This window comes from Streptopelia decaocto, assembly GCF_964273445.1.
Source record: "Streptopelia decaocto genome assembly, chromosome: 8".
Classification (NCBI taxonomy): Eukaryota; Metazoa; Chordata; class Aves; order Columbiformes; family Columbidae; genus Streptopelia; species Streptopelia decaocto.
Window position 1 is genome coordinate 19,461,393 of NC_138662.1, and position 23,819 is coordinate 19,485,211.

General features: G+C 44.0%; 1 protein-coding gene across 4 annotated transcripts in view; it reads right to left on the minus strand.

Annotated features, from left to right (window-relative positions):
- Positions 1 to 23,819, minus strand: part of CHCHD6 (coiled-coil-helix-coiled-coil-helix domain containing 6) — a 110,752-nt gene that overhangs the window by 75,817 nt on the left and 11,116 nt on the right. For 3 of the 4 annotated variants that reach the window (XM_082060092.1, XM_082060090.1, XM_082060093.1), the window contains exon 5: positions 3,027 to 3,047. The exons of the other annotated variant lie outside the window; for it this stretch is intronic. In XM_082060092.1, the coding sequence (XP_081916218.1) occupies positions 3,027 to 3,047 (21 nt within the window). The remainder of the gene's footprint in view (positions 1 to 3,026; positions 3,048 to 23,819) is intronic. 4 annotated transcript variants of the gene reach the window in all.

Here is a 23,819-nt window from a genome sequence, read left to right on the forward strand (position 1 = left end):
GCAGATGTACCAGAGGTGTGCACATTCCGTTAGCGACCTCCCTAGGGTCTTGCAAAATTAATGTCAAAGATTCAAAATCTGATGTCCCAACTGCAGGGAACAATCTCAGCATACTCCCCATTCTTCCCCACAAGTAATTTCTCCATATCATCTCCCATTATGTCCCACTTATCACCCATCATTTGTGTGATGAACCAGAGGTTGCAGAGAAAAGTTTTACTTGCAACTCCAACATATTCTCAATGCCTGGCTTGTTTTCAAGCGCTGATGTTTCAGTGCATTGAAGTATACGGAGAAATATCCTCTTTGTGACAGATCTGCTTGAAAGTTGCTTTCTGTTTCCCTCTCTCTCCAGCTGTTATTGCTAGAAACTTTAGTGCACTTTATGATGATGTTTGAAGTATGAACGGTACAGTCGGAGCATGTGTCATTTGAAATATTCACTGTTCCAATCCAGGTTAGGCAACCAGGGACATTCTGTATGAACACAGGATATTTATTAAGAGTTCCACTAGTCCTGCTGTTTATTCCCTACCTGAAGTCAGAAGCCTGTGATGTCCCAGAGAGAACTGGCTGCTATGGAAATGATTACAATTTCACAGGGGACTGAGATTGCAGGTGCCAAACAAAGCATCAGATACACTTTTCACATAAAGGCCTTTAGAACTAGAGGAGGAAGGACAAAGGAAGACATGCGTGATTTTCAAACCAGTGCGTTATCGTGCATCAGAAAGCTGAATTCCACATCCACGCCACAAAAGCCACATCTGAGCTTGAACACATCGTGCAAGATTTGACCAAAGCCCAGAAATGACATCTAAGAAATCATAGTGCAGAACACAGCAGAGTGGGATGTCCAAGAATTATGAAAACAGAAACAAAACGGAGGCGAGGAAGAGTGTAGTCAGTTGTAGAACACACGAATGCACACAAAACTTACAAAAGCAGCATGGGACAGCATGTATTTGTAAAAGAGAACGTATAATATGCAATAGGCAAATGTGCTCTGCACAAAAACGAGGTGTAAGATCTATTCAGGAAACACTCAAGAGTACCCTGTGATGGTATCAGAAGTTACAAGCACTGCATTCCTACAAAAGGATGGTGAAAGTATCCTATTAGTGAGCTACTATAGCTCCCATGGGCACGGATGCACAGACTAGTTGGGGGCTCTTTCAAATTCTCCCTACACTTTATCCTTACACTGTTTCCACAGCCCACAGTTTTTCGGGTTATGTCAGTGCTGCTTTGAACAGTGGCAAAAAGCTCAGGCAGAGTCCTGTGCGGCTCCCCGACTCCTCCTCACTCTTTATCAAGTAACCCACTTAGAAACAAACTGCGAAAGCACATTTCTAAAGCTCCGCATTACACCCTGGCTCAGCCAAAGAATTCAAGCACAGGCCTGCTAGCCGACAGGCAGGCCAAAAGAAATATTTTACAAGCCTCTTAATTGAGGTAATGAAGTATTATTGGTTTAGTCTCTATGAGCAAAGCCTCGTCCTGAACTGACACCAACACGCAACACAGAGTGTGAACTGATCTTCTGGAGCTGGGCGTCATTCGAGCTCCACCCCTTCTCAGATTAGCTTTGGCTTCGCCCTCCCCAAAATATCACCAGATTTTTATTATTTTTAATCATAGCCCCTTCTCATCACCTTGTTAAACATGAAAACTAGGAAGCCTGCTTGCAAAAGAAGAGCTTCTTGGCAGGGTCAGATTACAGGAGGGAACGTGGCACCCAGGAGCAAAGGGCAGCAATAGCACAGCCCCAGGAGTGCTGGGAGTGCGGGATGTGGGGAGGGGGCACAGAAACACGGCACTGAGAAAAGAGGGGAAAAAGAAAGTAAATAGAGATCACAGCCCTCTCTCTGCAAAGGGCAATTCAAGCGAGAAGGAAAGGACCAGACCTCAATCTATAAAGAACCTCCTCAAAGGCAAGTCGCAGCACTTGGCAAGATTATTGCAAAAATATTTATCTTCTTGGCAAAACACATTCACCAGCCAAAGACGAGCTAGCAAGAAGGCGCCTAGAGAATCAGTCAGAGGCAATCCAGGGAAAGCAGCTATAAGGATAAAGGAAAGGTCCTTCAGTCTCTATCAAATGCCTTGTTCCTACATCATCCTGTCTTTGCTGAGGAGTTATCAGCCTCCCCCAGGGTATCCAGGAACATCCCGCAGCAGCACAGCGGAGATGTTTTGGCCGGGTACCTCAGCTTGCCACACTTCACAACTGCAAATCTTTATACCTCATGCTTCCCCGTGTCTCTTCCAGCCCTGGTAGCAGTCCAGGTGGCAGGGGAAAAAAACAAACGCTATTAAAGGCTCCAAGACTAGAAGAAGGAATTGACAGCAATGCACCGGCGAACAGAGCTCGCTCCAAACTTCGCTGGCTGGCGTGTTCCCCACCGAACCCAACGGGAACGGCAGAGCTGAAAGGGCAGCACAGAAACAGTCAGAGGCAGCTTGTGCACATCACGCCTGGAACTGAACAGCAGAACTTCATGGGGAGGCTTGTACGGGACAAGTAACCACGGGGGAGCCCTGACCCAACCTCTGCGTGCAGCAGCACAGATATTAAATATCACCAATGCTGCGGAGCCACCTGCATTCACTATTCCAGACACGCAAGGCCTACAAAAATCACTGTTTGTCCTTTCTCTCTTTCTTTTGAAGGCAGGTGACTGGGTTTTGATTTGTTTTAGATGCCAGATGCAGACTCACGGCCTTAAAAAGCAGCACTGGTGTAACCTTCATTTCCTCCTGTTTCTGCTGCTCTCTCAGCCAACAACACACATCACCAGATCAAGTTTGGTTTCAGCAGCTGTAAGCTACACAAAAGGAACCAGCGAAAAATCTTTATGGAGGAAATAATATGCAATTTTCTAGCTGAACACCTTTTAAAATGTAATGACAGAAAATAAAATCCTGCATCTGTGCTCAGCAATAACAATCTGTACACACGCAGTAACAACATGACACTTGGAATAAGCAAGATCCAGACAAAAAAAAAAAGAGAGAGAGCTTACCCAGGCGTCCAAATCCGCAGGCTTGGAATAAAGAGAGAAAGGAAGGGAAAGAGAAGAAAAAGAGAAATCAGTGATTTATGGAGGCCGCCTGCTGCTGCACAATATAGCTTTTAGGATGACAACTTCAGAAAAGTTCCTTAAAAATGACAAGCATCTTAAACAGTGCAGTGCTGTCCCCTGTTGGGAACTGTGCTATTAAAGCAAAACAAAAGCACATGCGCTCCCAAAAATAAAAACAAAGCCAAGCCCCCAAAGGCTGCTGCAGGACTGGCCTGCAGGGTGGAAGCCAAGGGAAGGCAGCTGGGGAGCAGCCGGGTTCGGGGAGCCGTGCAAGGTGCTGCACAACCTCAGAGACGCCGATATCCATGACATCCAGCAACGAGCGTGGCGATGCCGGGCGGACTCAAAAGGACGCGGCCAACAACCACACCGCTTCCAAATTGCCTGCAAAGAACAGGTACCCTTTTGCAAGGGTGTTTTTGAATGCGCAAGCTTATCTACACAGCAAGCCAGCTTTTTCACCAGACAATTTCAGAGCGTTTCCTTGTGGAAAGCCAGTTGACTGATCAGATTTCCAACCAGATTCCCCTTCATAGGCCACTGAACACATCTTTAGTGCACAGTCCAAACCCCTGCCAAATTCGAGCTGCCTTCACCTGCTCATTCTTTTGTCAGCAAGCCTATTTAAGTATGAAGACAAGCAGATCAAGCAGGTTGCAGTATCACCTTTTATTTCCTTAGTACTCCTTTTTACTTGGGCAGTAACCCAGCAGCAGCAAAGCTACTACAAGATGATAAACATCTCATGCCTGTAACCACCTCCTTCTGCAGCTGAGGCGTTTATGAGGCAGCCCCAGCTCTCGTTTGCTGTCAGGGGCCGCAAACCTTCCCTGTGTCTCAGGGCAACATTCAATCAGCAGCACATTCACTAAGCAGGAGCTTCTGCAAGGCTGCCCTTTTTTATTATGATTATTTATTTGAGGGGAGTTAACAGGGCAGGAGGAACCTTCCTCTTGGTCATAGTTCACTGCCAGAGGGAGCAGACGGCGGAGCGCAATATGTTTATGGGATCTGCCATCATTTTAACAGCACAGAGCGACTCTTTCAGGTAACCGAGGGACGGTGTGTCCTCAGCTGTGTGTGTCGGGCCAGCCTCACCCTCCGCAACAGCTCAATATCGACAGTTCAACTGGGGGAAGCCAATTCCCCCCTTTCTGCAAACAGGTTTGATGTCGCAGCATCAAGTCCTTGGCCGAACAAACCCGTACACAACAGGGGTAATCACTGCCCGATCTTGACAAAAGCCTGATTTGAATAACATTTTTCTTCCTGGTGATTTTTACAGTCAAGCCAGACGCGCTTTGTTTTGTTTTTACATTTTGACCATGGCCAGGCTGTCCATCCTCAGCAGATGGGGAGGAGGGACACAGGGCTCTTTATGGTGCGTGTTATTATTTCAGCAGGTAGGTCATGCACACCAGTAGCTCTTCACTGGACGGACATCTGTCATCCCTGGGGTGCCCAAGCCATTAACTGTCACATTCCTGGTGGACAAATGTTTGCATGACAAAAATGAACTCGAGGTACTAACTCAGTGGCACTGGACAGTTGCTGAGAAGAGAGCGAGGAGAAGGAACAGACCCATCACCCAGAGGTAATCTCTTATACCCCTATTAGATACAATGCACAATAGCAGGATTACAGTTTTAAGAAGGATAACACTGTTACTAACCACGGGGCATTTCTTCTGCAGGTACTGCCAAGGGCTTTAATTTTGTCACCTTTTGGGAGTGGGGGAAATTATTACTCCATGAATAGACAGATACACTGCACTGACGGGAAACAGGAAAATTAAAACAAGTATAGATGCAGTAGGGCATATTGCTGTGTTGGGAAAAAATAACTACATTTGGAGTGAAGCACAGAGTAAATAAAATAATAAAACAACACAAAAATGAAAACTCAAGAGGGCTACTGGTTTAAGTTTTTGCTACTTTGTAAGCCAGTGCCAAGGTCTCTTAGTAGACCTGCATTCACCAACATTGACTAATAATAAAAGACACAGCATATTCACTAATACTTTCAAAGTTTAAGTAAAGTGTTTAAGAAATGAGCAATATCTGGGTTCCTTGCTTCCTAACCGAGTGAGCTTCATTTCCAGCTCCCAGCTGGGGGCTTGTGAACTTTACAATCCCAGCCCTGGGACACAAGCACCTTTAGCAGCCTTGGTCAGTCCCGCTGTCCTCTTCTGCAAAAACAAGGGTCCATTGCTCTTCCAGGTGATCCATCGGATAAACAGTCACAGGAAGCTGAATAAATGCTAAAATTAATCGTTTGGGGTCAAAACCAAACCAAGATATTCCTCTTGACTGTATCAGAGGCAAAAGGTTATTGAAACAGGATCTCAGGCCAAACTTATAAAAAAAGACACAGTCCACTTGGAGAAGACTCTGGTTAGATATGGGAACTAATTAACTAAAGTATCCAACAATTCCACATTTGAGCACTGATCCTTCAGACAGGGGATGCCTTCCCACGTACGTCTCAACAGCACAACTTCCAATGCAATCGTGAATCCAGCGCCAAGTTAGTATTTCACACTCACGGACAATTCCCAGCATCTTTTCCCAAAGCCCTCCACCACATCGCCCACACAACTGCCATGACGGGCACATCGCTCACGTCTGTCACGGCCTGGGCAAACAAAAATGGCAATAAGCAATCAAAGTAATTCTGAAATTGGGGCAGGCGAGGGAGGGATCGGCACGATCCAGCAGCGGCCTTAGGAAGAGCAAAGCCAACTGGAACCAGCTCCACCCTGGATGTACGTTCCCTTGCCATAGTCAACACCTCATATAACTCACTTCACCAGTGTCTCCGGAACCCAGGCTACCAGAGTGATAAAGATCTCCTACTTAACAACTCAATACAGAGTATTTTTAGGGGCGCTGCCAGCTTTGGGAGTGGAAGATGGAGTGGGAGATGCGAGAAATGAGAGGCAGCAGGTGCCCAAAACCCCAGACAGCTGCTGGCAGCAACTTTTGCACTCATGTCAGAATCTGAAGAGCGCTGCAGCACATATTCTAACATCTTGGTGACCAGACTTCATCGCTGAATGAGCAAAGAGTCATTTCTTCTTAAGGCAATGATCCAGCTCTAAACTCTTCCATGAGGACAAGAATTAAAGGGTTTAAAGAATACATCTAGACATTCAGTATCCACTCCAGACCCTTAAATGCTTCCAGTTTAGCAGAAAATTGAAGCAGTATCAATATTAAATGTAATGAGAGTCAGAGATGTAACCAAGTGACAGGAGAGAGGAAGCAGAAAGAGACACTGAACAGCAATCAATTTTGAGGAAAGGCTGTGATGAAATTGCTCAAATCCAATGTATACAGAGCATCCACAATTCTCTAAACACGAAGATGGGAAGCAGCAGAAAAACCCTCTGCCCTTTTATGATTCAGGGACAACAGAACTTCTAATACAGCATTGCTGCAAATAGGTTTTCAATGCTGACAGTTGATAGTTTTCATTTAAAACAAAATAAAGAGAAACCTACTTTATAAAATCCAAAGTAAACCATCTGCTTTCATCACCTGCTTTAATACTTCAGCCCGTTCCCACATTCTCCTTTTCCCATCACTTCTGTACATACACACATACAGAGTTCTCATTTTGCAGACTGACAACAGACAAGGCTTTCAACATCTATAGAAATCCTGCAGAGCGTTGGCTCTCTAGAGATGTATGTTCAAGATGCTTATTTCGGATCGCAGGTGAGACAACTCCCTCAGTTTTTACCTCCTTGCTTGAATTTCTGCTCTGCCTGTTAAGACATAGAATCTCCAAATCCCTGATGAAAACAAAGAATATCAAGAGAGGGCATCATGAAGTTCTCTATTAATTTTGACTTCCTATCCCAGAGCATATTTCAGACCACACTGAGTCGATGAGGTATTTTCTCATAAAGCTAGACTCAAAGGCCGTTCAACTCTTCTTGGACTATTTCTAGCTCATAATCATTAATACAGACTCCCATTATGCCAGCCTAAGGGCGGCATATGGCTTTCTAGGGATAGGACAGACGGGGGGAAAATAACAGTTATGCATGCCTACATCCCAATCGTATTTCTGTGCGTGCATATGGGGACTGAGCTTTCTCTTGCCAGATTCTTAAATACCAAATACATTAGCTTCCGAGTCAACCACGGCGCTTCAAACACAACCACTGCTTTGCAAAAAATCACGATGACATGGATAATCAACCCCTGTGCCTCCGAGCAGAAACAAATGATGAACCGCGTGAGCTGAGAAGGAATTCCCTTCCCACACTTGTTCCCAGACACTAGGTGCAGTTTTTACCTGCTCCAGAACAAAATGGGTATTTATAGGCACCAGCCAATGGATATGGGTTTGGAACGGTGAATACAGAGATCCTGCTGGAAGATTAGAAATCTAATTTCTTTTTATTTAAAAAAATATTATCTCAAATAGAGTTTAAGAGAGACACAGTTGCCTTTGGGGCTGCTTTTTAATACTGGCAAAGACTCGCCTGATTACATACTTGAGTAAGAAAATTCTTGAAGACCTTCCATCATGGTCATGCATCCCATGTCTACAAATCCTCCTGCAGGTGGAAAGTCAGGTGCACGTTCAAACATCACAGTTTACGTCTTTACCCCCTTTGACAGTCTTGTAAATCTTCCTGTTCCCCCTGCTCTTTCACCCCAGACACACGCAGAATGTGCTTTACACAGCGTTACAGGGTCGGCGTCTTTCTGAGCACAGAATTCAACCTACAGGTTTGCTGAGATGGGAAAGATGCAGTAATCACCATTTAGTATAAATCAAGTGGATTCCAAAACCTTAAAGAAAAGGCCACAAAAAGCAGAGGGGACTCCAAATAAACGGTCTGGGCTAGTACACATACACAATCATGCTCGTAGTGAGGTGTTACCTATGGAGTAAAACAAAGTCAAAATATGTAGAAAGATCAGAGGCTGTCCAGGAAAGAAAAACAACGTAGAAGTGAGGAACTTCACCACACGCTATGATCACTAAAGAGACAGGCAGTCAGCACTAAATTTCCCTACAACCAGTTCTGAAAACACACGTGGGTCTTTGCCCACAGCATTCCCTACGTCCTCAGCCACAGCCAGCGTTATGAAAAGGCTGCCAATTAAGTTGTGGTTTTGAGCTATAGACAAAACGTCCACTAGAGACTCCTATTCCTGCTTCCAAAGCACTTGCAACCCACTGTGTGTTTTAGGAAGCGAACGCACTGGTTCTCAAACACACACGCTCTCAGCTCCTCACAAGGCTGCAATCAGAGAAAATGCTGCAAGGTTTCACCTTTTGATGAAGCCCATGTACATCATAATGAAATCATCTGCAAAAAGAAGAGTGAAGATTCAGCAACTACAAGGATTTTAGGTGACTGTAAAACTGTATTCTTTATTTTTACACTGACAATCTCCAGGGCATGACTGTATCAAGATCCACTTGCAAAGCTATGTCAAAATTTTGATTTCCATTTGATGAGACAATTTGCAAACAGCAGTTTTCCACGTTGTGCAAGTGCTTAATGTTTAAGAACTACAAGAATTCAATGCTGATTCGATGCCTGTCTACTGGACAATGGAACACACTCTTGCTCAAGGCAGATGGGTTGGAAAAACCCGTGAAGGAGCAATAGCTGGTAACCTCTCAGCAAGGATCACAAAGCAGGTGCTGATGCTGTTGAGGAGAGGGTAGAGACGAGGTGCAGCAAGAAGAGTTAAGCAGTTTGAGGAATATTCCTTAGGGAAAGAAAACAACATTTCACTCTCCTTGGAGCTCCTGAAGCTCACAAATGATGTCTATGCTAAGGAACCAGAGAAGTGTTCGCTCCTGGACCTTTAGATCAAAAGCGAGCAGCTTGAAATGTAGCTTTAAAATTGCGTTTGCTCTAAATATAGCAGTCAGATGACCTGACAGAGCTACGGTTCACGCTTCACGAGTTTGCAAATTGAAAGAGTCAATCCAGCTCCGAGTATCACAGAACCCTAAAGACAGATTGCTGTATTTATTTTAGCAGATACTATTTACAAACATATCTCCATACTGTTTGCTCTCTAATTATAGTTGGGCCACATACTAACCATTTACTTTGTGAGCTCCTTTTGCACACTACACCTCCAAAGTCAATGAAAGTAATTTTAAGAATCTGTTGATTGATTTATTGATAAAACAAGTTGACCAGTGCAGTAGACTAGAAATAACCAGACAGGCAAGTGATTTGATAAATATTCCTGGAGACCAGGCACTATAGGCACCCAAAGTCAGGCTTTTTTTAGAATCTATATTAACAGTTGGCCCTAAATCTTCATTCCTTATGCAGAGCTGCTTGGTCAAGTGCACTCCCCAGCCAAATGTTGGAGTTAACCCTGCACAATCCAGTATTCGCTACCAAATTCAACAGAAGCAATTGGCAGAAGTTCAGCTCCTGTAACCAGAAAACGTGAGAAGAAAGAGCAAGAAGGGGGTGGGTGTGTTATACAAGAGCTTGGGGCAGAAAAAGGCTATTTCAATCTGCCCAAGGCCATGGGATGGAGGAAACACGGGCAGAAATCATCACCCAGCGCTTGGGACAGGTTTTTGGCAATTCAGTGGTGGGACTTTGCAGCTTCCATTGAGCTCCAACAGCAAGGAACAGAATATGCCCCTGGCTAGCACTGAACACCACAAACCTCATCCATCAAGCACTCCCCGAGATGGGCTATTTCTCTTTTTCCCCTGTGGATTTAATTGTGATTTAATGAGGTTTTCAATGAAACGTGTTGGCAGCTTATCATAAAATTAAGCCGAACATAATTTCTACTCCTTTACACTGTCCGCTTGGTTGCGTGAAGAACTGTCACCCAACTCGAGGAAGAGGCAAATTAGGATTCAACTCTGTTGCACAGAAGTGGTTTCCAAAGAGGCAGAGGACAAGTTCACTAACAAAGCAGGAGGCAAAGGGAAAAGCTCACATTCCTCTTATTTGTACAATATTTTAGATAGTCTTCTAGCACTGCGGTTTTGGAGAGTGCACATTTATCCCCGACACAATAAAGGAATGAAATGTCCAGAGATGTCAATAGCTTTTGCCACAAGCATAAAATTAAAGCAGGAAAAACCCCTTGAGCTGCAGACAAAATAAATTAGCAGGATCATATTCACAATCTCTCACAAAACCTCTCAGCATTTTTGAAAATAAATGCCACACTTATCAAAACAACCTTGAAAATAAAAACCTTTAAAAGCTTATTTACCTCATAATATTCTCCTCCCTGCCTGTCATATAATCTATGTATTACATACACATGAAATCAAAAGAAAAATCCACTCAAAGCACCAACACTCCAGCGCTCCGTTTAGTGTTGGTTATACACCTATGGAGGCCTTAACACATTTCAAAGGATCAGGATTTCCTCATTAGCACCGCGGTCACGTTGTTCTGAACTGTGGTCATATAACCTTTGGCACCTTCTCACTCGATGGAATCAATCTCCCCTGGCAGGCTCTGCTGGGCCACTCGGCTCCCCCAGCCCCCGGCTCCTCTTCCCTCACTAATTCTGTGTTCAGAACTGTGAAGCACAAAATTAGACGTTTCAAATTAAGCCAGGAGAGAGAATGAGAGAACCTTATTAAATCAACATTAGCATCGGAGCGTCTTCAGAAGAGAAACTCAATTGCGAAATATTCCTCGTCTCACGGGCAGCAATGAGAAGGGCGGCAGCTGAACTCGCCTTCCTCTGCCTCCACCTTCCTCCTCCTCGCGCTGGTCACGGTGCTTGAGCAAGAGGAGCAGGATCCTTCTCCAACAGCCCTGAGCACACGGAGCTCACCTGGAGCTCAAGCCGTGGAATTGCCAAGTAAAATGGACAAGGTTTATTACAATGATGTTGGGGGAAACGCATCCACCAAAAAGCAAATTAACACACAAAAGCAGATTCCATCCTCCCCCCAAGCTTTCCACAATGCCATTGCAAGTTTTAGTTTCCATTCTCAGTCCCCAATGATCAAAATTACTGACATTCAGCATATTCTGTTCCAAAACACCTTAATTTCTGACTGTGAGCTTCCAGCTTCTGGTCAAATATCCCTAAAATCCCTTTCAAGAAAAATCACTGGAGTACCAAACCATTCCCCCTTGCCGGATAATTAGACATGTTGTTGAAGACAGAAATCACCTCCGAGCCCGCGCGATCCTTAAACACGACTTTCCCTTGGTGCTTATTGCACAAGGGTTGGTATTTGCACCTTGTGTTAACAGAATGAGTGCACACACCTTACACCGCTGTGCAGCAGCTGCCACCTACAACAGGGAGTATCTCAGCAGGACCTTGTCAGGAGAGTTTGTAACATGTATTGCTAAGGAGTCCTACAGAACAAATCCTATCAAAACAAAGCACAAAAAAAAATACGTATTTCAAAACTGTTTCAATTAATTCAAAACATTGTGCTCAGAGTATCCATTTAGCTATGGAATATTATCCTAAGGGCATGTGATATGAAAACAAAGCTTAATTCCTGATGACAAAACAAAGCTTTCAAATCATTTTTGGGCAACACAGATGCTACTCCAACAGAAAGGAAGGCCCAAGCTTTTGATGGCTCTAGTCCTACCACACCATGGAAACTTCTGTATTAGTCAGACGCTACTGAAAATGCTGCATTTTGCAGAGAGGTGTCTACGTGCAGGTTTCCGTCCCAATAAAATGGTACTTGGAGATGTCAGAGGCGCTGGCAGCTCCGATACCTCCCCAGAGCTGTTGTACGAGTGAGCACGTCCCGATCCAACAGCCACGCTCAGGGGCCGTTAACCTGTGCTGGACAAAGCAGCTCCTAGAGCAGAGTTAAGACAACATGAAGCAGGGAAATAGGGAGGAGGATAAAAATAACACCCACAAGAACTAGTGATGCAAAGCAAACTGGGTTGTTAAGGGGCTGTCTATTCAGCATCCTTGTTTAGTAAAATGAAATGCTTAATTTTCACCTCAAATGGCAACAGTAGCAATACAAAACTGCTTGGAGCCTTCCAGAAACCACAGTATTACTTTGGTTGGAAGAGACCCTCAACATCATCGAGTCCAATTGTTACCCCACCCCTGGCACTGCTCCATGTCCCTGAGAACCTCATGTCCGTCTGTCCAACCCTCCAGGGATGGTGACTCCAGCACTGCCCTGGGCAGCCTGTTCAATGCCCCACAGCCCTTTGGGGAAGAAATTGTTCCCAAGATCCAACCTCAACCTCCCCTGGTGCAACAGTGAAAACGAGCAATTTACCATTCAATTATAAAAGCTGAAAAACAAGGAAAACAGAAAAAACAGAAGGAAGCACCGAACGTGCAGTCTCCGGGTTGCCCTTTGCGAGTCATTTTCTTCCAGCCATTTGCTCCCTTGCAGTCTGATACAAAAGTACAAGTTCCCTCCCATGGCCTTCAACACCATCTCTCGCTTTTGTAGAGTTATCATATAGCACCTTTAATTCAGTGTGCAGAAACCACAACGATGGACATCTCAACCGAATTATAATAACAGGGGCTTATGAAGTTAAGCACTAAATAATTATCAAAATGAACAAACTGATATCCCTCAATATGAATGCATTTGTTTATGAGATGGGATAAACTCTGCAAGGGCCTCTTCACTTGTACACAAAACACCAAGAATGTGGAAATGGAGGAGGATCACTTCAGCCTAAAAAATAAAAGACACTTTAATTTCAAAGTGTTCAACAAGTAATCATGTCTGTTCTTCCACAAATGCCAAGCAATTAGTTTGCATTCACGTGCCTGACACTTCCAGCTCTTTAGTACCCCCATTTTGAACATTTTTCAGGAAACAGTCAACTTTTACCAGCCACGCAAAATGTACAATTAAAAGAAGAACAGCAGAGAGAATTCTTGAGCAACTTCCATCATCTAATTCTGTTCCTTACAAATCACAAGTCAGTCTGAGAATTCGGCATATGCAAACCCTACAATCAAACAACGAAATACAGAAGTAAAGTTGCATATAACTGAAAGCTTATAAAAGAAACAGTTTTAAGAACCTGAAAAGCATTAAAAACTGAAGAATGAGAGGGTTCTGAGGGGTTTCATTTTTGTTTTCTAACTATACTATACTATTCACCTTCAAAGATCTTGGTGAGTATCAACACATCATGACAACACTTCGAGATAACTACTATCCCAAGAACACCAACGGCCAAGCAAAATGCAATAATTTGTCCGATTCATGCAGAAAACACCGGACAGGATCGTGACTGATAACAGGGATCCAAACAGCAGAACAAACCGAGATTTTCATCATCCATGTATTTGCGCAGATTACAGAACAGAAAACAGTCACGCTGTACTGACGCTTGCCTGTTAATATCCTTCCAGGATGGCACAATCGGAAAATTATCTCCAAAGATCTAAGTATAATGGAATGAAAGGTTACACACGTTTGAAATGAAGGGAAAGAGCAGCAAAAAGCAATTCCCATTTCATTCTGAAGTCTCTAAGGGACTTGGGAAGCCGCAGCGAAGGGTGGAAAGGCATCCAGCAAACCCAGGAGCTCCCATTGCTCGCAGTGATTCGCTCACTTGGGTGCCAGGCTGCCAACTCCTGCTGTCAGTGGGGAGAATTTGCTGTCAGCACCACGAGGATTCTGAAGAAGGGAACAGAAACACTGAAAAGAAGAGGCAAGACAGACACCAAACAAAGCAGAGAGTCACAGCAGTCTCGCCTGCCAGCAGTAACTTCTGAGACATGGGTAAAATAGATCCATCTCATCATCGTTCGGTTTTTCAAGTAGCAATTCAGGAATTAATATTCACGGGTTCTACGACTGACATAATTGCAATTTGAAAAGGACAATTAATCACCAGCCACACTGGTGGCGGACTCGCAGGGCTAGGATCGTTCCTCTCCACACCTGCCAACAAACTCACAGGCAAAAGCAGCGCACATGGACCCAGAGCCACCAAGTGCCATTTTCCCTCTTACCTTCAGGCTTCACAGCGTATGCTCTGGGTTCTGTGGTTGTTTTTTCTCCTACATGTGCCCCATCAGGGTCTTCCACTCACCCATTCCCCCAGCAGCTCCCCCACAATGCCCAGCCAACCTCCCTTGCCACCTGAATAACAAATTCTCTGTCCATGTTGTATCTCACTTATGTCAGCCAAAAAAACAGACAACAAGCTCCATCACAGACTTCCCTTCATCTCCCATTTTTCTTTGTATCTTTGCATGGAATAATATTTTTTAAGAGTGACATCTCGTCACATTTCTACGTGGAATGTGGATTGCAAAAGGTGAGAGTGCAGCTCCAGAGAAGCAGGTAACACAGGCTCATGGAAACTTCAAACCTGGCAGGTGGTTTTTATGAGTCAAAAAAGCCACCAAGGCAGTAGTTCTGTGCTCTTATGGGAAGGTTTTCAAGTATGCTTTAAACAAAACCAAAAATCCCAGCACTTGTTCTGGATATCAGTTCTTTCTACGTGAGCATCCACTGCCAGATGGGAAAGGTATTTCAATCAATAGTATTTAGAGAAGAGACATTTGGAAATTCGTCAGTGGTGTTCAGGTTCCCAGAAGTCTTGAGACAGAATCACAGTGAGGTGAGTGTATAGCCTCCTGCAGGAAGCGTAACTCAATGTAACATCCTTTCCTGGGAGGAGAAAAGCCAAACTGATCACCATATTATGCCATTCTACCTAACTAGAAAGTACATGAAACACTGTGGTGATAAATACCATAGGAAATACACAGGAGATTGACAGAAAGATTGAGAGCTTAGCAAGCTGTGAGGTCTTCCAGTGACACACTTAAGACGATATCCTTGGGCCAAAGAAAATAAGCAATGCACTGCTAGGCCAAAGAAATCTTGCTCAAACAGGTGCCACTAGTGCCAGCCAAGTGCAGCAATACATGAGGATACATGTTGGAACACAAGCTGGGTAAGTCCTTCCCTCATTCCTGACAGTCAGCAATCAGAAATCACCTTTGTAACAATACAGGAAAAGAATTTGGTGGTTTTGTATGTGAAAGGCAGTAATTTCAACCCTAAGAATTAAGTCAGGGAGGCTGGAACACAACTGCGTATTGCACATTTTGGTCAGAGTTCCAAACAAGGGCTGTTGGCAGAACATCCCCACCAGCAGATAACACCAATAAATGGCCTCATTGCTATCTATTGTCAGATAAAAAAAGGCTGTGCTTCTTCATAGGTCCTCAGGCCCCTCTGAAGATTTGCTGTCCAGGTGTTCTTCATCCCCAAATCCCAGTGCATCATCACAAGTTAAATGAGGTATCTACAAACCACCCCTCTCTTTGTGAGAGAAGCGGGTTGTGGAAACCCTTTCAGAGCTTTGTGAAACTAGACAAGTGCAATTGAGCCCCCTCCAGCTTTTTCTTTCATTCAGATCTTTCAAGGTTTTAGTAAACTCTTAAAGAACATTTTGCTCCCGAACAGCCCTTTACCATCCAAGGACACAAGTATCATGTTGTTCTCTGTTCAGAAAGGACCTTGTTCTCCCTAACAAAATCACTTCTTCACAGATGAGTGTGGTGGTAAGAAAGAGCAGGTATTTCACCTGACCCTGTGTCTTCTCCCAACTTATGAGTAACTACCCTGTAACTCAGTTGCGTTATCTCATAATGACTGGCTGGATCAAACCCTTTTCCTGGGCTCTTCTGAGCTTGGAGAAGGTGTTTACAGGAAACAGAGTTGGGAACAAAGCTGCGGGCAGGAAGAAAAAAGCAAAAGAAAGAAAAATTTAAAAAGAAAGATAAATACGAATATTTTTCTCAAACACAATCGAGGCTCCTTGGCTGCTACCCAGGATCATAGATGCTTCATTTCTTAAATTTCTTCAGAAGAAAACCAAATACTTGCGCTTCCAAATTTTCCTAGCACCTGGAAGCTTAATGCCTCCAATCAGCACTTGCTCACATCTTTATCTTCAAGCCGTATTACGGAGTTCTGATAAGCTTTTTCCCTTCCCAACATCTCCTACTCCACATGGACAAGAGCCACTAATAGAAGACAGAGCCCCAAATCCTAGTCTCTTCTCTTGCCTACATTTAGCAATCAGCGACTGGCCGGTGTTGTGCGAGAGCCGAAGTGCTGGTGTGTGTTACACGCTTATCTCTGCACAACCACCCTGCACCAGTGACAACTTCCAGGCAGGAGGGAGGGGGAATCGCACGGCTTTGCGATAATTAAAGCACAGACGAGTGTCACCGCTGTAGATAATTACGCATTAGCAGTGAAATTACTTAATGGAATGAAATAAACTAAGCCAAATGTTTTGTTTCAAAGGGTGTGCAAAAGGTGCCCAGCTGACAGCCCAGGACACAATGGCAGTTCTCCATCATTCTCCAAACTGATGTGACGCCGCAGCAGCCTGGTGGGCACCCACCTCCCACCCAGCACGGTGGGGAGCAGAGGAGAAAATACAGATAATTGCAGCCCCCCGGTCATCCAGGCTCTGAGCAGCCACATCAGGACCAGTCAGTCACTAAGGTGAGAGGAACAACAGATGGGGATCGTTTCCTAAATGAAGATACCCAATCTGAGGAAATGGATTGATTCAACCCACAGATATTCCATAGCCCACCCCAACAAGTATCGCCATCAGAAACAAAAATGTACTCAAGCGTCAGTACAGGCACAACTCCAACCAACAATAGGTAAGTCAGTACACGACCCACAACCAAACCATGTCCTCCCACCGAGTGCACGAGATCTTCCCCGTCCTCTCCTCCTGCTTCAACCACCGCACCCCTACACACGCTCCCACCACCGCTCTCATCTGGATGGCTCTCAACAGCATCCTCCTGCCTGGGGAAACAAGGACTCTCAAGGTCAGTCAGAATTTATAAGGCAGCCATGTCACCTTTTATGCTTCTCCTGCTACATCCCTTCCTAAAGGCATCGGAGACTCTACCGGGTCTGAAAGCCCTGCCAGCACCACGGCCAATTAGGAGTTTCGGGATGATGCATATTAAAGTGATTACGGGAGGCAGTTCTGCAGCCAGAATAAATCTTAACTGAACCTTTAAGTGGTTTTTATAACTCTTGTTTCTCCTTCTTGAAAACAGATGAAAAGATACAAATCTCCTCCCTAAAAATCTGCAGGGATTCCAGCCAACCACCAACTTCTCCCTTGAGAGAAAATTCTGCCTTCAAAGCAATAATTCAGCTCGTCCCAGGCCAGCTAGATCATCTGTATGTTTTAAACTCCAAATCACCACAGTCAGCCAGAAACCTTAAAGTATCAGTGAAGACTCCTGAGATACTTTACAAAACCACCGCATATACATCTCAAACTTCTGCTGAAACAAACTCCGGTGGTTTTTCAGTACAAGCCACCTTAGTCTACACAGTCTGGTTGCAGATGGTCAAAGGGACACAGATATTACAGTCAATTTTTACAGCCCAGGTTCTGTAGGTAGTATCTAATGAGGAGGCTGGGATGTAGGTCAAAACAGTGAGTCTTAAGGAGGATCTGAGGAACAGAAGCAGCAACATTAGTTTTGATAGCGAGCATGAGATGTCATTAGGACAACATCTGCCACTCTCATCACGGCTTCCAAACCCAAACTTGCTCCCAGCAGCAGCCACCTACCCCTCCAAAAAGTGCTACTAGAAACCAACCAGAGAGCTACAGCAGTGATGCTCTGTGCTTTAATTATCACAAAAAGACCAACGAGAAATCTGAGGCAGCTGAGAACATATCACAGCTGAGCACCCTGAGCTGGTGAAGATGTCCCTGCTCATGGCAGGGGTGGCACTGGGGGAGCTGGGAAGGTCCCTTCAACCCACACTCTTCTGTGATCATTTGTGTGGAAACGTGCGCTGGGTTCACGACCACCCTGTCCTCCTTTTGCATCCCGAGTACGCAGCAACTTCACAAGCTGCTAGATCTGTCATTTAAGGATGAAAACGAGCCCGAGGAAGCACGGGGAGAAAATGAACCATCGAAACAGGCTGATTTGACATCTCCAGTTCGTAAATTCGGTCAGTAAGTAGCAGCATCACAACTCCAAATGACGTATTTCTACCGAAACCAATGAACTTCAAAAACTTTGTGTAAACTCACCCTGACCAATATTATGGTAATTCCTGGAGAAGCCAGAGTCAGAGTGAAAACAAATAAGCCAACACTTGGAGAGATTTCATTGGTATGCAAGCAATTTGAGGGCTCAGCAGTTCCCGGTCCAGCCCTGGGAAGGAGTTTCATGGGTGTCCCTTCAGTGCCACCTTCAGGAAACACTCGCTGCTGCTTCCAAAGCGCTCAACACCGCAGGAAAGAAGCATAAATTCAGCAAAGGCTTCATCACCGGCATGCAACCGAGACCACATTAAAAACCTTTAGCTCCAAAATAAGAGTACGACAGCTCGAATCACATCCCAAAGATCTGAGCAAAGAGTCTGCAAGATCAATACACAGAGCAGACGATGGGCTGAGCAGTGGTTTTGACCCCAAATAAGATACATAATTCATCTCCCAAATTCTGCACCTAAGGCAGGTAATAGATTTTCCCAGATCCTAACTTCAAAGGGGCATTAATGAGGATATGCTGTTTACGGATTGTTTATCAGACTCCCTTTGCACTGTCACATCTTAAAGGTTCAATTGAAAAGCCAAAATCCCTCCCTGAAACATAATAATAAAAAATGAGCAAATCAAAACCGCTTTGCTAATGGAAGAGGAAAAGTTTATAAGAATTCAGAGTTGGTAATGAAGTGAAAAAAATAATGCACAGGTGAAAAAAGACATTCTAATATCATTTATTTACACGCACATGCAGAAGATGTACCTGAAGTCTCTGGACAGAATATAGACTTCCCAGCAGCTGACATGAATTATCAAGCAGGAAACTTAGTTCCAAATCAGGCTGCATCATAGCTCTGAAAATAGGCAGATGACTCGCTGAACTGTACAGGGAAGCCCAACCAAGCTCAACAGCAACATCTGCTGGCCAACAGGCAACTGGGTGAAATTAGCCTAATTATCTGGAAGTTTATTATCCATTCTTACAAAGATGACAATTTTTACTGTATAAGAATCCCCAGGAAGACATTTGTGTAGAAAGCAGGTATAACTTTGAAAGAGGTGTGCAAACAGCAAAATTTTGCCTGCACTTGCATGCAGACAGAAAAACCTCATCTGCAATTACCTGCTCTCTGGGACACTTGACAGCAAAGCACCAAAATTAAGAGGGATTAAAATTCATGTTAGTGAGAGTATGCTGGAGGAAATCTCTTCTGCCCAGCCACTCCAACCCCATCTGAAGACCACCCATGGTTCCCCTTCAGCTGCTTTATTTCCTAAGGGAACAGCCTGCATTTGCAAGGCCTGAGGCAGCAAAGTATTCCTCAACCACACTAGTCCCATCTGTGCAGAGGAGAATGGCAGCAAAGACCATTAGAGCTCCTTTCCCTCCAGGTGTCTTAACACATTCCTTATTAATCTTAGAAAATACGGCTGCTATGGCAGAATGACATTAGTGGAGCAGGAGCACGGCTAATGGTCCCCACTTAATTTAGGCACAAACTGATACTCTCCCTAGATTTGTTACAAGAAAAATCTCTTATTTTCACTGCAGATGCACAAAATTTGATGAAGTACTTCAGTTCTAAAGGAAAGAAAATGCAAGAGGCTGGCAACAGCTTCAAAATTGCACTTAGACCTTCATCACAATCCGGAACAAGGGCAGAGTGACCCGAGCGCTGGGTTCTGAACAGCCATCAGATAGGAAAAGGTGTCGATACGTCCAATTTTTGTTACCAGGAAAGGAACAGGAGTAAATTCTGACTTGCCCAGAGAACCACCTCTTTTCAGAGGTCGCTGTATAAGAGGAAATCACAGGCAAGTATGTTTTTAACAGAACTCTATGATAACCTTCTTCAGTAGCACAAAGCTTAAAGAGATTACACTGGAAAAGGCTGAGCCTTGAGCAGGGAAAGACAGACTTGGGGGGAACCTTTTAAATGACAGAAAACTATGGACTGACATTCATTATCTTTCAAACTGTATTTGGCTTTGCAGGTTAAAGCTCTCACGCTTTTTCAAGTTTTGCACTTGAAACAAAATTCTCTTACCCTGAAAAATTCAGGAAGAGTATTGAAGTATCATACAAGTTTATCTGCAGCTGACATAGGTTTTTGTCGTTGTTATTATCGGGCTTTGGGAGTTTTTAGGGCTTGATGGGTTTTTTTGGAGCGCTGCTTTGTTTTGTGGTGGTTTGTTGGTTTTCATGGTTTTGTTGTTGTTGTTTGTTTTTTGTTTTGTTTTTTTTTTTTTTTTAAACATACTCTTACTCCAAATCCCCCTTTTTACACATTTAGCTGTTAAACTAGGAGAGCGTATCATATGAAAATACAAAACTGACCGATCGCTCAGGTCCTCACCCAGGAAGAGCTTTTGTAAGGAACCATTTGTGTGTTGGTAGTTCAGAAGCTGCAGAGGGGAGTCACAGTTTCAGCTCGATGGTGCCAATTACAGCTACAGCGAGGAACGAATCCATTCTGCTCAGAATCACCTCAGAGAGAAGGGAAAAGGCAAGAGAAGAGCTATGAGCCTGCGTGGTGAGAAAAAGAAAGGGCCTTGACGTCACCTGCCAGCCAGTGAACCGCTTTTTCCATAGGAAAAGCATTAGGCTGAAGATCCAGCAAATGTACGTGGAAGCTCTCAGTCCTAATTGGAAGAGTACTGGTTATTTAACAAATGTATCCTCTGTCTAATGTACTATTCAAGTAGGTATTAAACTATGGAGCTTTCTTCTTTTGGACAGTAATTATACATAGCCCTGCTCTATCTGTCTGTTTGATCAATTTTTACTCTCGACTCCTACTGCATCATCCTTCAGGTTTGCCCATTATCACAAAGTCTTCAAGGCTAAAAAGGCTCTAAACCCCCAATGTAACGCACAGACGGGAAAAAGAAAGCCAGCTAACTCTAATTCCTTCCCTCCCTCCTAAGCTTGCAGGTATTCTATTTTCATTGTCTAAAAATCAAAGAGAAAGTCATCAGCTCATTTCCTTTCCCTTAGTACAGTCCCTTTTAAGTAGCTACTTTCCATCATGTTTTACTCAACACTCATAAATAATATAGATAATTGCAGATGGTCATAACAAACAAACGAAGAAAGTATACAAATATAGTACAAAGGAAACGATTAAAATACTGATGTGCTCCAAAAGCAGAAGGAATTCCTGGCAAACAGCAGCAGTTGCATCCAGGTCTATTTTTTTAGTTGATGTAAGGCAATCAGAGCCAAAAATAATAGCAGGACAGACTTCAGACAAAGCTAAACATGGGTGGTGGCAGCTCCCTTCCCTCCAAAGCACATATTTCCAACCTCCTCCCCACATGCAGCACGCTATGTGTTCCCGAAAAACCTGCATTAGGAAAGAAGAATATTGCTTATGGAAAGATAGGCTTAAAAGTGCTGAAACTCCAAAACACATGAGCAGCATGCAATTATAGGAAGATATTATGCTGACTGTAATAAGAAACTCTAAGAGAATCTGCCCAGCTGCCCAAGAGTTAACATTATGCATTTCTCATCAAAACCTCTTCCAAGAGGTTAAGCACACAATAGACTATCTAAAGCACAGCCAGAAAGGCTGCTTGAAATTCCACACATGTGCCTCCGCAATGTATTTCTATTAATGTCCAGTGTGTGTCAGCGTGAAGATAAGGTACCAACATCATGTCCAACCAGCCAGCTAGAGAATGGGACGCCGTGTAAAACATCGTCTGATGCTTAGAATCCCGGCGAACGGAGGCGTTTGCAATCTCAGCCGCTGCACACGTGCCTGATAACGCCGCCAACGAGGAGGGGAGGCAGGAGCAAACCATCCCGCAGGTTGGGAAAGTAAAGAGACAGACACAGAAAGAAGCGGGGAGAGGGAAGCAAAGAATGAAAATAAACTTCATCAGCAAATAGAAGTAGGTTTGAGGATGCCCAAGTGTAGCAGAGGGTATAAATAAACTAGAAAAAGCCTCAGTGACGTTTACGTTTGCTTTAACTTTTCTTGAAGGTGAGAAAAAGAAATAACATCAGTGCTTACTTTGATTTCTCCCATCATACCATGTACACTCAGCTTCATCTTCTAGTATGACCCAACAAAGCTACTTGTAGCAGGAGACTTGTGGAAGGCATTGGGTTTGAGGAAACGTGACCTTGAACAGGACAGTCTGCTCTGATGGGCGCTATCACACCAAAAACATCAGGAAAATTCTCATTATATGAACCGCTTGCTAATATTATCTGTAACTTACTTATCCTTGAGCAAGGTAAACTGTACAAGGATGGAGGGGTGGAACATGCAATCCTAATGGGAAAGAGGTGGCAATGCCAAGGACAGCTAACCCGAGTGGGCACAGGGCTGCATGGACCTTCATGTCAACATCCCTTATGAACAGAGTTGCTTTCTTGCAAGAATATAATTGCCCAAATGACAAAAAGAAAGGAGGAACCTCTCTATCCGCACGGCACGCCACGGGGGAATCCATCCAGAGCCCGTCCATCGCTGTGTGAAAGCCGGGATCCTGGCACCTCACGTCACCCATCAGCTTTTCTGACCGAGAGGCAGAAAGAGCCCTGCAGCGCTTCCCTCCTGCGCTGTTGCCCGGTGCGGAACACTCTGCCCATCCCAGGGACCTTTCCTACCACGCTCCGTTGCCAACGACAACAAAACACACACGGAAGATTCCAGAAGCAGCAAAGCCGGTTTTTGTGGCATTTAGGGAATAAGACAGAAATGATGTCCGGTGACAGGTCACTCACCTCGCATCCCCATCGTGTAACTGCAAGAGCAATCCAAGCGCTCCATTTGGCACAAACTTATTTCCTAGCTATCATATTAGCCCCTTAAATTCATAGTTTTGTGCTCTTTTTAAGTAACACTTCCCAGTCAGAAATAAAGACAATTTTCAGTGATCAAGTATCATTAATTCGAGATTCAAACACTGGCTTTTTTAGATGGAATACAATGAATACTGAAGAGCTATCGCCACCTAAGTTCAATTTCTGTAATAACCTACATACTCAAAACACAGACAAGTAAAATCATAACCCAGAAATAAAGTTCAACCAAGCTATTGAGATCTACAGTCTTATAAATCTCTCAGCCTTTGTGCACGTCTGACAATCTCACACCACAAACCACAGCACATTTGACTAACACCGGCTCATAGGACAGGAAAACCGGCTGAACACCCTGATGCACCCAATCTCTGTTGCTTATGCCCCAAAAATTAGCTGCAAAATTAGAATAGAAATGTACTAGTCTGGCAGAAAAAAAGCACAGCACTAGCTTTGCTGGACCATTCACAAAAAAATAACATATTATTCACTTATTTCTTTATTAATTGAATATTTTGTAGTTACAAGTAGGGAAAAGGAAGGCTAATCTGATCTTTTGCTTCTTAAACAATGAGAATGGCTTTACAGTAACCCCAAGACAGGACAAATGAATCTGGAAGAAGTTTCTGTGGAGTATATGGACTTGGTAGACAAAAAAAGCGTGAAATACAGGCACAGGAGAATTGAAGGCGAGACGACAGGGAAGCAGACGGCACCACAGAAAACTCCAATTTGTTGCAGCTGTGGGATTTACCAAGAGGCCAAACTTGTGATAAGGTCCCTGAGCCCAAGAAAATACAAAAATGAGAAGCTCAAACGATCATCAGCTGCTGAAATCTGCAAAAACTCTCCAAACACAAATTAACCTTCAGAATCAGGAGATAAAAGCCTAGCT